Below are 14490 nucleotides of genomic sequence, written 5' to 3'. Positions count from 1 at the left end.
TTGACCAGAAGCGAGGGAGGGGGGAGGGAAGCGAGGAAACATTAAAAAAGGGGCAGAAACAAAGAAACGGATAGAGGGGAGCGGGAGGGAGGAGAGATGGGACTTCGGGGGGGGGGGAGGGGGGGTAGCTGGATGAGAGTGTGTCTGCTTGTCCTGTGTTTGCAAAAATAAACAGTGCAAGTGGAATTATTGGAGGGGAATTGATTCTGAAGGTGTTACAGGGCTCATGTTTTGGGGGCCAACGCTATAACACCGACATAATGCATCGCACGCGTCTACGTGGCGCGCATCCCTATAGCGCCCATCAGTGTTCATGTATGTACACAACGCAGCGCCCGCTTATTGTTTCCTTACTGCGAACAAAGACGGGCCCTCGTGTGTCTCCCCCCCCCCCCCCCCGACCACACGTTAATCCACGGCTGAAAATAGTCCACGCCGGGCGTTCGAGGGCGTGTGCGGCGTGCTGAGGACGCCTAGGGACGCGCGCAAAGAGAGTAGAGAGCTGACAGGGTGAAGAGTGAGCGCAGCAGCCGAGCGGTCTCGTCCCAACCGGCACGCGGTGACACAGCCGAGGACAAAAGGAGAGGAGTCATAGAGCGATGTCTTCAGAGAGCAATCTGTCACTCGCTTGCTGCGAGATGGTGTAAATACCTCCAAATGAAAGGCGGAGATGCTGTCAGGCTTAAAGAAGATTGTGAGAGGTTGAGATGGAGATGGAGATGGGGAAGGGAGGGGGGGGGGGGACAACAAAAGAAGGATAACCCCCCCCCCCAAACCAAAAGGATCCTTATGTTTTGAATTGTCTTGTTTTTTTGTCGGATTCTTTCGTGCTGTCGGTTGTCTGCCACGTATGCCTTATCACAGGTGGGAAAGCAGCGTTCTATAAAAAACGCACGTATTGATGACAGATCAGACTCAGAGGTCCGGCCTCCTGTGTTTCTCTGCCTTGATGAGCTTTAAGTGTAGCTGTTTTTTTTCCACATCAGTATTGTCGAAAATCCACTGTTCAAGTCATGTGCCCTCACACTCCCAACTGTCTCTCTCTCACTCTCTTTCTCTCTCTTTCTCTCACTACCTCTCTCTACCTTTCTACCTCTCTCTCTCTCTCCCCCCCTCTCTCTCTCTCTACCTCTCTCTCTACCTCTCTCTCTCTCTCCCCCTCTCTCTCTCTACCTCTCTCTCTACCTCTCTCTCTCTCGGTGTGCAGCGATCAACCTGCTGGGTCTGACATGGCAGCTGAAGCCATCCGACGGCCCAGTGTTAAACAACGGACTGGGAGCCGGCTTGCCTGTCAACAGCGATGTGGCCACGCTGCCCTCTGGAGGCAGAGGTACGAACTACAGCAAACACCCCCCTCCTCCTCCTCCCCCCCCTCCCCCACGCACATGAGTCAAGACACTGCATGTAGAGCTTTGAGCAAAACGCCATCGAATGCCATCGAAAAGGATGAGGCTGGTGGTATTCACGTTCAAACCCCAGGAGACAGTGTGTTAACCCACTTACAAGCATCGCCTCTGTGTTGCAAACCCGGTGTTTCCTCTGTGTCACACATCTCTATTGTTGTCCCAAAAAGACACAAAAGCTTGGTTGGGTGGTAAATATGTTTTTTAATACCGCTGATATTTTACCCACCAACAGAATCCTGGTGCTGTGCATACTCTCGATATTCTTGGCCAATTTGGTGTTGTTGGGGAATTGGCTTGAGGCCGAGGAGCAGTAACAGCCGAGGTGAAAGAAGTATCTGAAGGACAGACTAACACTTTGTCCGAATCCCTGCAAACAAATGCGGCAGTCTCATCCTTTTATGGTTCTTCTAATGCTGTGTCTGCTGTGCCTCACATTCTAAAACCCAACAGATACACCCACCTCCCCCTCCTCCCCCCCCCCCCCCCCTCCCCCCTCCCACCCCCCACCAAACTCACAACGACTAACATCTCTTCATAATTCATGACACAGTCATCGCTGTGCTATCAGTGTGCAGTTTAACCGCTAAGTTGTCTCCAGCTTGTTGTATCATCTCAGACAGAAGCCCCCCCCACAGTCTCCCCCCCCCCCCCGCCGACTTCTCTCTTTTGAGGCCCACTATGAGGTTCTCTGTCTATTCTTCCTTCACTTGTCAATGCGGCTGTGTCCCACACACAGCGTGTTCTATAGGTGGGTCTGGGCTGCAGCTCGTGTGTGTGTGTGTGTGTTCTGTATTAATGAGACGACTGTTGTGTTGTGATCCCCGGATGATGCTGCTTTTCTTCTCTTTCCTACTTTGCGCACACACACACACACACACACACACAGACGCACGTACTCTCAATGTTTTTGTGTCTGGGCCCAGAAACTCTGCTGTTTTCTCTGTGGGCTCTGCCCCGCGCTTCTATGAGTCCGCTCCTTTGGTTTTATTGAAAACAACAGAGCACACAGTCCAAAGGCTCGCACGCACAAAAGCCATCGTGTTGCGTCCCACCGGTCGCTGGCGCTAACCGGTTTTAGGCGTACACCGCGGCCCGCATTGTTTGCGGAGCTAATGGCGCTCGTCCTCTGTTGTCCTCGTCCTCTGTTCGGTGGCCATGAATTTTGATGGCAGCTCGTTTGCGGCGGATGTTGATCAACTATTGACTCTGACCGTCGATGCCCGTAATCACAGATTATGCAGTTTCTTTTCCCCTCGCTCCAGGGCCGTGGGCGGGCCGGAACAGCAGCATAGACACGGGCAACATCGAGGTCGGGAGGCGGGTGACCCAAGAAATCCCCCCGGGAGTCTTCTGGAGGTCCCTTCTCCACCTCGGACAACCCCAGTTCCTCAAGTTCAACATCTCGCTGGGCAAGGACGCACTGTTTGGAGTGTACATCCGCAAGGGCCTTCCTCCCTCACATGCACAGGTGAGATCTGGCACAAGATCTAGTGTGCAAGCAAGTTCTGGATCACACAGCATTTAGACCTTTAGGGCAACAGGCTAATCACGTAATTATAACTCCATTCATTAAGAACACATTATCTTCATATTGATCAGAAGAAATGGAGACTGGATTAAGGAAAACTTGCTCGTGCCATGGGACATCTTAAAATTAATATGTGATTCATCATAATGTTTTTTTTTTGAAAAAACTCATTTAGTCTTCAGAGTCACACTTAATTAAATTTCACAGTAATGTAACTTTTATTGCCTGTTATTAATTAGAGACTACAGTGAACAGCAGATTTGATTTGTAGAACGGGATAATTGCATCTGGATAAGGTTTTTTTCCCTGGCCCGAAGCTGGTAGAAGACCATGAAATTTATGCCACTGTGCAGCAGTGGAAAGCACTTTGTGTAGAGTGACATCCCTCAAATATCTCTCTGTGGCATTCTCACTGCTCATCTGGCATTTTACCGCCACCCTTACTTCCCCCATATTTTAATCTTTCTGCATACACATGACTATTGGTCATTTTTCTTAGTCGAAAGAAGGTGCTGCAGAGTACGTCAAAGCCAAATGTGATATTTTGGTTCTCTCTAGTATGACTACATGGAGCGCCTGGACGGCAAGGAGAAGTGGAGCGTGGTGGAGTCTCCACGGGAGAGGAGGAGCATCCAAACCGTGGTCCTCAACGAGGCGGTGTTTGTCCAGTACCTGGACGCCGGGGCCTGGCACCTTGCCTTCTACAACGACGGCCGGGAGAGAGAGGCGGTCTCCTTCAGCACAAACGTCATGGGTGAGACGGAGTCAGCGTTCGTAGTTGGGAAGGGGGCAGGACGGGAGGGTCAAATTCAATCAAGCACCAGCGAATCAGGAGAAGGACAGAGGAGGGAGACAAGGCTATGCATCACCAGTGACACTGATTCTGTCGCTTCCGCATTGCATTCATGCAGTTTGTTTTTTACAATAAGGATGCATCAATGCAGCAGTATTAACGTTGTCTTTTTTTTTTAACCCCTAATATTCTTCTTTGTCCTTACAACCCGGTCCCTACATTACATCACAACTCGACTCGAGATTTGGTTTGTAGGTGTGTCCTTGTAGCCTCGAGCCGCTATCCTCGAGCACAGATGAGGAGGTCTGGTAAACTAAATTGTTTCTACCTCCACACTCTGAGTTTTCAGCTTTCAAACTCCAGCCTCTAACTCCAGCGCCGACGAGTGCTGCTTACTCAAGTGACACCACTCGTTTTCACATATGCATTTCTACTATCAAAGACTGGCAAACATTTGATGTGTTAAATTGCTAGGACTTGGACTAATTCCAGTTAAAATTTAGCCCCCCGTTCCGCAAAGACTTTACACATTTGCCTGGTGCAAAAAACACTCAACAGTGTGCACCACGTTGCCGGTAGCAACTCACCCATAGCAACATTGTCAAGTAGGCAGGACCACTTAGTGAGTTTAAAAGATGTGTTTTTGCCAAAACGTAGTAGGATAAATTGACGGTGCGCATTCAATAACAAAACACAACTTATTACACCAGAGAGCGTAGAATCACTTGGTGTCTGTGCATGTGTGAAAAGTATAAAGATGGATCCAAATAAACCTGTAAATCAGACGGTTTTCGGACCTGAATTGTGTTGGAGGAGGAGTGTGAGAGCACAAGGGGGGTGGAAAGAAAGAGACAGGCCGAGGGAAAGAATCCTTCACTGTTGATATCTGGCGGGAGTGCTTTCAGCGGTAAGAGTGGTCCAGAGAGGGAGAGGCAGAGGCGGCGGGGGCACAATTGGAGCGAATGGTGAGAGGGGGAGCTGGAGGAGAGACATTATGGTGGGGGCTAAAACCAGAATGGTGTGAAGTGGAGTGAAGGATGGGAGAAGGAGGAGCTGAAGAGGGGAATGAAAGGGAAGCTGGCATTAGGGTAATAGGGAGGCATGGGGGCTTAGATCCATGGGAGGGGGTGGGGGGGGAGGGAGCACAGAAAAGGAAGGAGTAAGTGTTAGGCAGGAAACGTGGCTGAGTCATGCCTTTTGTAAGAAAAGTGGAATCGGAAAAAAACAAGAGTGGAGGAGGAAGGAATGGATAAGAGTCCAAAAGTGTCTCCTTTTTCTTTCCACCCAACTTGTTTTGGTCCTTGTAAGTGAGTTAACAGGCACTAGAAGGTGGATGGAGCCCTGAAGTCCTACATGAACACAGCCAGAAAAAAAGTGAGCACTAAACGATCAAAACGGGGCAGAACTGCCAGGATATAGTAAAGTGGTGGGAGAGTGAAAGAGCAGAAGACGGGTCGGAGCACAAAGCGGGGAGAGACTCCTATTTTCTGATACAGCGAGGCGGGAAGTGATGGATGCGTAACGGCGTCTCCAAGAATGTCTGATTCCTCACACTGTGAGAAATGCAATGAAAAGGGAATGTAAGGAATTTGTGAGGACGCCGCTTGCGTTTGATGTGTGCGTGCGTGACCGTGAGACTCCGAGCGCCTTCACTCCATTTGGAGCATTGTACAGAATGAATGGTGCCAATGATTTAATCGAATGCTTTGATGCCCGCCGTCCCAACTCTCTCCCTCTCTCTCTCTCTCTCTCTCTCTCTCTCTCTCTCTCTCTCTCTCTCGCTTCGTCTCACTTTGTCTCCTTGTCTCCCTCACAGATTCAGTGCAAGAGTGCCCGCGCAATTGCCATGGTAACGGAGAGTGCAATTCCGGCGTGTGCCACTGCTTCCCAGGATTCCACGGCATGGACTGCTCCAAGGGTATTAGCCGCATGCAAAAGTTCCCCTGCTTCCGCCGTCTAATTAGATAAGCGGCCACATTTCGGGCTCCGTGCCCGAGCAGAGCATTTCTCCGTTTTCATTAGCTGCGAGGTGGCGCGTGGCCCTAGGTGGCGCCGGAGACAAGGCGACTGCTGATGAATGGCAGCTCCCCCGGCCGACGTGTCCCCGGCTCTGTGCTCACCTGGGACAGGCAGCTTTGATGAATAGTTTAGTTACCTCTGCCTGTAATTACTCTTTATGTCATCGCCGCTCTGCAGCCCTTTAACCGCTCTATTCGCCGGGGTTAGGCAGGTGTGGGCGGCTTCTCGCTGCTTTGAGAATCCCTAAAAAAAAAGTCTCCTAATTGCTTCACTCTCCACTTTCCTCCATCCCTCCAGCGGCGTGCCCGGTGCTGTGCAGCGGCAACGGCCAGTACGACAAGGGCTCCTGTGTGTGCTACAGCGGCTGGAAGGGACCAGAGTGCGACGTCCCCGTCACGCAGTGCATCGACCCTCTCTGCAGCGGCCACGGCACCTGCACCGACGGCAACTGCGTGTGCTCCATCGGCTACAAAGGGCAGAGCTGTGCACAGGGTGAGAGGAGACGGAGTCGATGCTTTTGAACGAGGCGGAGGGAAAAACATATTGAATGTTTGCAACGAAAAACACACACCTCACACGCCGCCAGACTCACACCCAAACTCCTTCATACTCCAGTCAGACAGCTCGTTGTAGCATTATCTTATTCTCAGTTTTCTCTCTCTCTCTTTATTTATATATATATATATATATATATATATACACAGATAAAGAATGAGAGACACATGAGAGATTTTATTAGGTGATGAAAATAGCTTCTTTGGATCCTTGTTAAGAAGGATCAGGCTGCCACATTCTCTGTCGTCAGAAGATAGAAGAAAGAAAGAGGGATAAGAGCTGGAGGCGGAGTCAGGGCGGTGAGAGGTGAATACGTATGAAGACGATGAGAGCTGGAGAAGTAGGGAGGGAAGAGAGCGCAGGGGGGAGATAAGGACAGGGGAAGAAAGACACGGGGAAGAAAAGGAGTACAGGGACAGATAGAAGTGAGTCGAGAAACAGGGCCAGAGAACAAGGTCAGCATTTTCACCTGCTCTTCTCCCATTTAATTTGTGTTCCCTTCATCTTCTGGTCTCGAATCTGATATTCATCGCAGCAGAGTCCCTCAAACAATTTACCTGGAGTGCCAGCGACATGAAAATCAATAACTGTGATCCGCCGTTTCTGCCGGGCAAACAGAAACCGAGGGCGTCAATCATGCCTGAAGAGGGGGTTGGGTGAGGGTCTTAGACAAAGGGGACGAGGAGAGAGAGAGAGGGAGAGGGAGCGACCAGGACGAGGGTGGGCGGGTGGGTGGCTTCTTCGCCCCGGCAGGAGGTAATTTGTCAAATTGGTTTTCACTCACTGCTCAGACTCCGAGCTGCCTGTCAATCTGGCAGACTGACAGTGTCAGATTCCCCCCCTCCGTGTCGACGCCTACACACCAGGGCTCGGGCGGGCTCGCGCACGCCGCCCGACGTGTCAGTGAGAGCCGGAGCACGTTAGCTGCTGTGCCCGATGCAATTACGGACCGGGCTATTCATTACTGTGAGCTTTAATTGCCTTAGTGATACGTCTATTTTTCTTCTGTTCCGTCGTCGTCTTGTGTTCACAAGGAATGAAAATGTGTCCTTTGTGGCGTCTCTTTGTTTAACTTCAGCTCAGATTTTCTAGCTTGTGTCGTTTTTTTGTTCATTTGTTCCCCTGTTTTCTTTTTTTGGTATCTTTGGCTCAATGCAGTGGACTGCCTAGATCCCACATGTTCCAACAACGGCATCTGCGTGAACGGGGAGTGCCACTGTAAGCCGGGCTGGGGGGGGCTCCACTGCGAGCTGCCCAGAGCCCAGTGTCCAGACCAGTGCCACGGCCACGGCGCCTTCATACCGGACACCGGGCTCTGCAGCTGTGACCCCAACTGGATGGGACCTGACTGCTCTATGGGTGAGGCCCCCAGGTGGAAAGGGGTTCTGACTAGCCTCTAGAATACGGGGGGCTAAGTAGTTAAACATTTTGTCTGGAAGAAATCTACAAGGCAACAACCAATCCAACTTGCTGGGAAATAGGAAACAGCGACTTTTATATTATTTACAAAAATGGGACAAGTTTTTTACTGTCGAGGCTGTATAAAATCATCTCTCTCAATAGACAGTCAGCGACTGTACGGTATGACACTTTTTACGACTACTAGGGTGGTGCTAAGAATGAGTAATGGGCACTGCGAGGACCTTTTATTTGTACAGCACCTTTCGTTGTATCTGGCTTTATATACAATTTGCAACACACAACATGTATAAAAAATTGTAATAAATAAAATGAAAGAAAAAGCGGCTACAGAAACACAAGAAAACACTGAAGGAAAATGAGGTATAACCACCCACTAACAGCCCAGAAAGCAAATAACAAACCCACGCACACAGCCTACACACATAGAGCAAATATTCCTTAGCCAAAGACAATGAAAAACTTTTTAATGGCACTTTTTATCATCACATCTGTGACAAATCTCAAGTCATCATCAAGGCCAATGAGGGCAATAGGAGGAAGAAAATGGAGGTGCGCCTGCAGTCAGGATTCCCTCGTGTGTATCGAAACATCTGTACATACTGCATTCCCATGCGCCGCGGGGGTCCCGAGCACGCTCCCCAAACAGAGGCGGAGGGAATAAACCCTGTCTTCAGAAAGGTGAAGGTGTGCGGTGGATAAATGTATTGAGTGTGATGCAGGTTTGATTGTGTATTGACTAATTGTCACAGGGGATTAAGTCAAAGCAAAGATTTAAAGCTCGGGTGAATGTTTGTACACGTCCTAGTCATGGATGGATAACGGAATAGGCCTAAGGATGCTGAGGCACAGGGGCCCAATATCTTACGCCCCCCCCCCCCCCCCCCCCTGGTCTTTCCTTCTAAAATGACACTCGAAAATACTTACAGACGGAGAGGTCTCATAAAATAAGCACAAATGACACAAAAACACAACAAAGAGACACCAAATGGCCAAATAAGATACAAATGACCTCAAAGAGACACTAAAATACTACAAAGAGACACAGAAGCACTACAAAGAGGTATAAAACAACTACTAGGAGACACAAAATGACCACAAAGAGATGCATGTGCACTACAAAGAGACTCAAAGCACCCACCAAAACAGGTAAAGGCAGCACATTGTCTGTGTTTCTAGCTCTGCAAAAACAGAGGGGTCTGTGCCGAGGGTCCTGTCATCTCCAAGTTAGACCCCCATCCCCTTTCAATGATTACATTTCAATATGGTAATGTCAGCGTTGCAACAACAGGTAAAAGTAACCCTGACATAAAAATAAATCTGGACATCCTTTTGCCTGCAAGTCACCAAATCAGTGCTCACCAGAACACATCTCCATTCTGTCAGAGTGCACCAAAATGTACTTTTGAGCCCTGACACAATGTGTGCGTGACACGGATCGTTCTCCGTTTCCTTTCAGAGGTGTGCTCAGTCGACTGTGGGACCCACGGAGTGTGTATGGGCGGAGCCTGTCGCTGCGAGGACGGCTGGACCGGCTCAGGCTGCGACCAGCGGGTGTGCAACCCGCTCTGCATCAAACACGGCACCTGCAAGGACGGCAAGTGCCAGTGTCACCAGGGCTGGAACGGGGAGCACTGCACCATCGGTAAGCTCCCCCCCCCGTCAGTTTGTGTGCGTGCGCTTGTAGGCGTTTGTGTCAACACGTGGGTAAAAGAAAAGAAGAACAACACCCAGTCAGACTAAACTGGCAGCTCCTTTCCTCTGTGTTAAACGCATGTGGAAATCAGAAGGGGAGGCAAAAAGCGAGACTTTGGGGAATCTGGAGAAGGTGAGGGGAGGAGTGGCGGGCGAACAGAGAGGAGAGGAGCGGAGGTGGTAGGATCACAAAAGAGCACTTTTGGGTTGCGTCTCAACTGCAGACCCCAGGAGTGTTAGTTTCTTTGGCCTTTGAAACACTAAAGTTATGTGATTGAAGGTAAAACTCTTCACCTCACTGGGAAAACAATCTCTCTCACACTGCGCGCGCGTGTGTGTCAGTGCGTGTGTGTGTGTGTGTGTGTACAAAGTTGTGCCAGTGTGCGTGCGCTGTGCGTGTGCCTTTATATGGCAGACAATCACAGACTCATACGACATCACTGTCACTTTGGATGGATGAGTGCCAGGTTTCTGTGATTCACCCACAGTGCTTTGAAGTCTCATTTTCCTGCCACCACAAGCATAACAATCGCAATCTGATAAACACACGCATGCACACACAGCGAAACACACACAAACCTACACACCAGAGTACGTACCCACAGAAACACACACATATATAGATGAATACATATAGATACGTGTGTGTGTGTGAATATTTATATACATATACATTTATATACACACACACACACACTCACATACGTGTACATGTAGACTCACACACTGGGGAATATCCGTTTGTGATCTCCCTATTTCCCCCATCAGAAAGTAGGGCAGCTTTGACTGCGGCATCAGCCCGAGATGAAAGAGTTGTCAGGCCTCAGCTTGGCGTAAAGCACACTTCACTAGCACCAGACACAGCGTTTCTCTGCTTGCCTGTTGTTCATTTCAGCTCTGCATGATGTTGCTTGCATTCATTTAAAGGAATTTGAAAAAAAGAAGAAGAAGAAAAAAAAGAAAAAATACTCTCCCCATCTCTTACCTTGTGCACGTTTTCTCCCCCTGCAGACCATGGGAGCATGGTTGACAAAGCAGGTACCGTATCTGACTCTGGTGTTTCTGTTTCCTAGCCTGTGGTGGTAGAAGCTAGCTGCTGCATTTGTGGGTTCCGGCCTGGCTTGGCTCTGTAGACTCTGTGGTGCTATCTGTGCGTAGATCTGAGTGCCCGGCCTCGACGGCGCCCCCCCCTGCACGTAGCGCACTCCCCTCTCACAGCGGTGCGCTGCTGCCAGGGGCTCGCTGTCAGCGGGCCTAGATGTGTCCTGTGGGGTACCGTAGAGCCTAGTGCGGTGTCAGAAGTGTGTGGAGGGGTGCCGTGCTGTGAACGTGTGGATGTGCATGCGTGTGAGCGTCTTCCTCTTCTCTCCGCGCGGGTGGGGGGGGGGGGGGGGGGGGTTTCTGACGTGGAAACGCATCGACACACGACCTGCGCTCGGGCATTCTAGTCATGTCACCGCGTAGACACAGCGGCTGTCACGCGAGGAGGAAATGATGAGAAGTTTTGAGGTAATTGGTGAATTTCATAGGCCACTGATGCGAGGCCTTAATGTGGTGTCGAGTGTGTGCGCGTGTTGCTGTTTGTGGCAGCAGTCGGGGGCCACGGAGGAGCGTCTCAACACATTTACTTTGTGTGCGAGCGTTTGTCTTTGTGTGACTCAGCGAGCATACAGTATTCATTTCAGGTTTTTCCCGTTTTTTTCCATCAAACCCACCCTCTCCAAAGGAAAAGAAAAGAAAAGAAAAAAAAAAACAGTTTAGTCAGATCGCACAAAGATAAACAGAAGCGTGGCGGAGGTTAAAACACTGGCGCGTAAAGAGAAGGGCGCAGGTCCGGGGTGAGTTGTCTCACACGCACTGCGGAGAATGCTTAATAGAGAGGCCAGCCGCCCCAACCTCTGTCGGGGCGCACGGAGCGGCACAGATTGCTTCACAGTACGGGTCCCCGGAGCGCCGTTGAGAGTGTCCTCTCACCTTCTGCTCTTAATGGAATAGCTCTCATTGTTTTATGAAGAAGCCGCCCGGAGACAAAAAGGTGAATCGCGGGGGTTAAAGAGGGAGGACGGGAGAGCGAGACAGAGAGGGGGAGAGAGAGAGGAAGAACAGATGGAGGCAAAGAGAAGCGGGGTGACAGGTCGGGGGAACACGCCAACAATCAATATCATTTCCAAGATAGGTCGTTTGAGAATAGGAGGCGGAGCAGATGAGGGCAGGGTTATCTTCCAGGGAAGCGCAGAGATATCCGCTCCATCTCTGGAGCAGCGGCCTGGGATTTATGGCTGTGACCTTTACTGTGTGACCTTTTAGAAAAAGCAGAGCAGGAAACATTCAGAACGGGGGAACTTTTCAGCTTCCAGGAACTTCCAAGTTCGAGCTCTCCCTTTCTCTCCCTTTCTCTCTCATCTTTCCTCCGAGCCTCACACAGTATCTTTTTCTATCCAGTCACAGCCACTGACACACACACACACACGCACAAGAGTGTGTGTGTGTGTGTGTGTGTGTGTGTGTGTGTGCTGACCCATAACCCAAGGCAATTTCTTCTCCTTTTTAAGGGGATTTCATCAGAGTCCAACCACATTAGTGGGGAGGGTGGAGTTAATAGTTTCTGAAATCCCACTTTATTGTAGTTAGTATGAGAGGGGTATCGACTGGCGCCTGGCATTAAAGAGAAAGGAGTCTCGTGTCGGCCTGCCCGGCCCAGCCGATCAATGGCCGCTATGGATTGTCCTGTCCGGGTGCTTCATAAGTATTTGGCTGCTTTAAATGGCAACTCCATTTAACAGGCAATCACTGCTAACCGCCTTTGTTCCCGGAGCTCAATACTTGGGGACAATCTATTCAAGCTTCACTGTTAATACAGCGTCCTAAGCAGTCCCCTGATGCAGAAAATGGCAATAATTACTGATAAAAAACCTTTGATTTTATTATTCTTGTTGAGCTGAGAAACATGGTTAAGCTTTTCAGCTTAACAACCCCCCCACCCCCATCCCTTCCCACAGATACCCAGATACACTCACAATTCACCTCTTCTCAGGAGTTATATCTCGATGGCGCCCTGCCTTTCCCCAAGTCCTCTGTTGACTTTCCCTCATCGCCTGGCGGTTGAGATATATGATAAAAAGCCAATCGGGATGAAATGCCTTTTAATTTAGCTGCTGCCTCGGTTTAGATTGCGCTATTTGTATTCATAATGCAAGGCTTTATTGATGCAGAGATTTGTTAGAGGGCCAAATACTACAGTGCAACTTGAGGTAAAATATGTTCATTAATCTATTGAGCGGGACTCAATGAAAATGGTTTCATATTCATCATCTCTTAGTGGGTTGTTTTGTCCTCCCTCTCTCTGTGTCTCACTACTACTGAGTGGGAAATGTCTAGGGTGCGTTGTCCTGGGTGTGCGTGTTTGAGTAAGTGCCTCTGCGTGCATGCACGTATTGTTTTATCAGTCAACCCTGTCTTTTCCTCTGTGTCCCGTGGATAGACTTAAGAGGTTTCCATCCGCCTCCCTTATTTATTGAAGAGGAAATCACTTTGACATGTTTTTTTTAGGTTTTTCGTGCTGCCAGAGACATCTCCCTGATAGATTATAACGTGGCGAACACACCATAAAAGTGTGATTAACGGGCCTTTTTAAAAAAAAATACATTGTCCCATCATGGAATAGGAAAAAGTCAGGAAAATAACATCGAAAAATTGAAAATTACCTAGTTCCCCTAATTCCTTGGCAAACAGGAGAAGTAGTCACCAAAATGCTTTTTTCCAAAGAGTTAGGTGATGAGTTTGATACCACCCTCACATCTGTCCATTCAGTGTGAGGCTGCAGCCAGCAGAATGATAGCTTGTGTTCTTGTTGTTAGGGGGGATTATGTTATGTTTGACTTTTTCTTGGTTGGACACATTCAATTCTTGGGAGTCTCTGCTGTCTGCCTGGCCACCACGTGGGGACCAGAAGTCTCCAAGAGGTCACTGCTCCCTGCCAAGAAATAAATAACACGTAAATTAGTGCGCTTCAGACGGAGCTTTATTCGAAGCTCAGGTCATGCAACTGTATGCGAAAAGCAACTTAGCCTACTTTCCAGAATGCAAAACCTTTCCTTAACATTTCCTATGGTATTACAACCACCCAAAATCGACTGTGACAAGATCGTCCTGCCCTCTATAATTGCAAATGTTCTCATCCAGACGGCCATAAAATGTCTGCTTTTGCCTGCCTTAAAGCCGCTCTTTGAGTTGAGGGCGGCCTCGCTATGCTAGTTACAGAACTTTCTTTGCTCCAGGGCCTCAGATTCTGGCATAGCTTTTTGCATAAACTAAAGTGAAGGTTTATTAGCCCATAGACTGCCACCACACAGATACACACACACACACACACACACTCAAGGGAACTTAATCCCATTCTCTCATGAGAAAGCGTTACTCTCAGGCCATCAGAATCCCATTACCTACACTGAATCATAAGTAAGAGAGCGAGAGCGAGAGAGAATGTAATGATCGGGTTGGGCTCCATCAAGTAAGTGATTCAAGGGGTCCGTCCACACATGCACACACGTTGGGGAAGGTGTCCATTAAAATTGACGTGCCGAATCAAAGTGATTCTTGAACAATCAATACTTACAGAATGCGACCACGCGGTTATTCAATTGAGTGAGACATTGATCTATCATTATCATTGGAGCGTGTGCGGGTGTGTTTAAGAGTGTGCGTGTTTACCTGGGAATCATTGGGGACGAAGCAAACAAGCATCAACCTGCTTCTCTCCCATCATCCTCCCCTTCTCCCCTCCTGTCCTCTCCTCGCAGACGGCTGTCCTAACTTGTGCAACGGGAACGGCCAGTGCACAATGGGACAGCAGAGCTGGCATTGTGAATGCCAGACGGGCTGGAGGGGCTCCGGCTGCAGTGTTGCCATGGAGACCTCATGCGCCGACAACAAGGACAACGAAGGAGGTGAAATGGGGCGGGCGGAAAAAAGAAATAAAGGGTTTTCAGGCCATGAGATGGCGTCGCCATCTTGTAATTTGACTATGGCCAAATTGGTTTTCTGCAACCGGTCAGAGAATGCGACCATATATGGAC

The 14490-nt window shown here is 49.4% G+C and overlaps 1 protein-coding gene across 11 annotated transcripts in view; it reads left to right on the top strand.

The window, feature by feature from the left end:
• The window catches only part of tenm2a (teneurin transmembrane protein 2a), a 136039-nt gene that overhangs the window by 103588 nt on the left and 17961 nt on the right, over window positions 1–14490 (top strand). For 5 of the 11 annotated variants that reach the window (XM_062560772.1, XM_037459747.2, XM_062560768.1 and 2 more), the window contains 9 exons: window positions 1208–1330; window positions 2648–2874; window positions 3493–3688; window positions 5544–5645; window positions 6044–6238; window positions 7460–7660; window positions 9180–9365; window positions 10427–10453; window positions 14215–14361. In XM_062560772.1, coding sequence (XP_062416756.1) covers window positions 1208–1330; window positions 2648–2874; window positions 3493–3688; window positions 5544–5645; window positions 6044–6238; window positions 7460–7660; window positions 9180–9365; window positions 10427–10453; window positions 14215–14361 — 1404 coding nt within the window. The remainder of the gene's footprint in view (window positions 1–1207; window positions 1331–2647; window positions 2875–3492; window positions 3689–5543; window positions 5646–6043; window positions 6239–7459; window positions 7661–9179; window positions 9366–10426; window positions 10454–14214; window positions 14362–14490) is intronic. The other 6 variants (XM_062560773.1, XM_037459749.2, XM_062560771.1 and 3 more) reach the window with 3 other exon arrangements.

This window comes from Pungitius pungitius, chromosome 2 (genome assembly GCF_949316345.1).
Source record: "Pungitius pungitius chromosome 2, fPunPun2.1, whole genome shotgun sequence".
NCBI lineage: Eukaryota > Metazoa > Chordata > Actinopteri > Perciformes > Gasterosteidae > Pungitius > Pungitius pungitius.
This window is presented reverse-complemented; position numbering and strand designations above follow the sequence as displayed.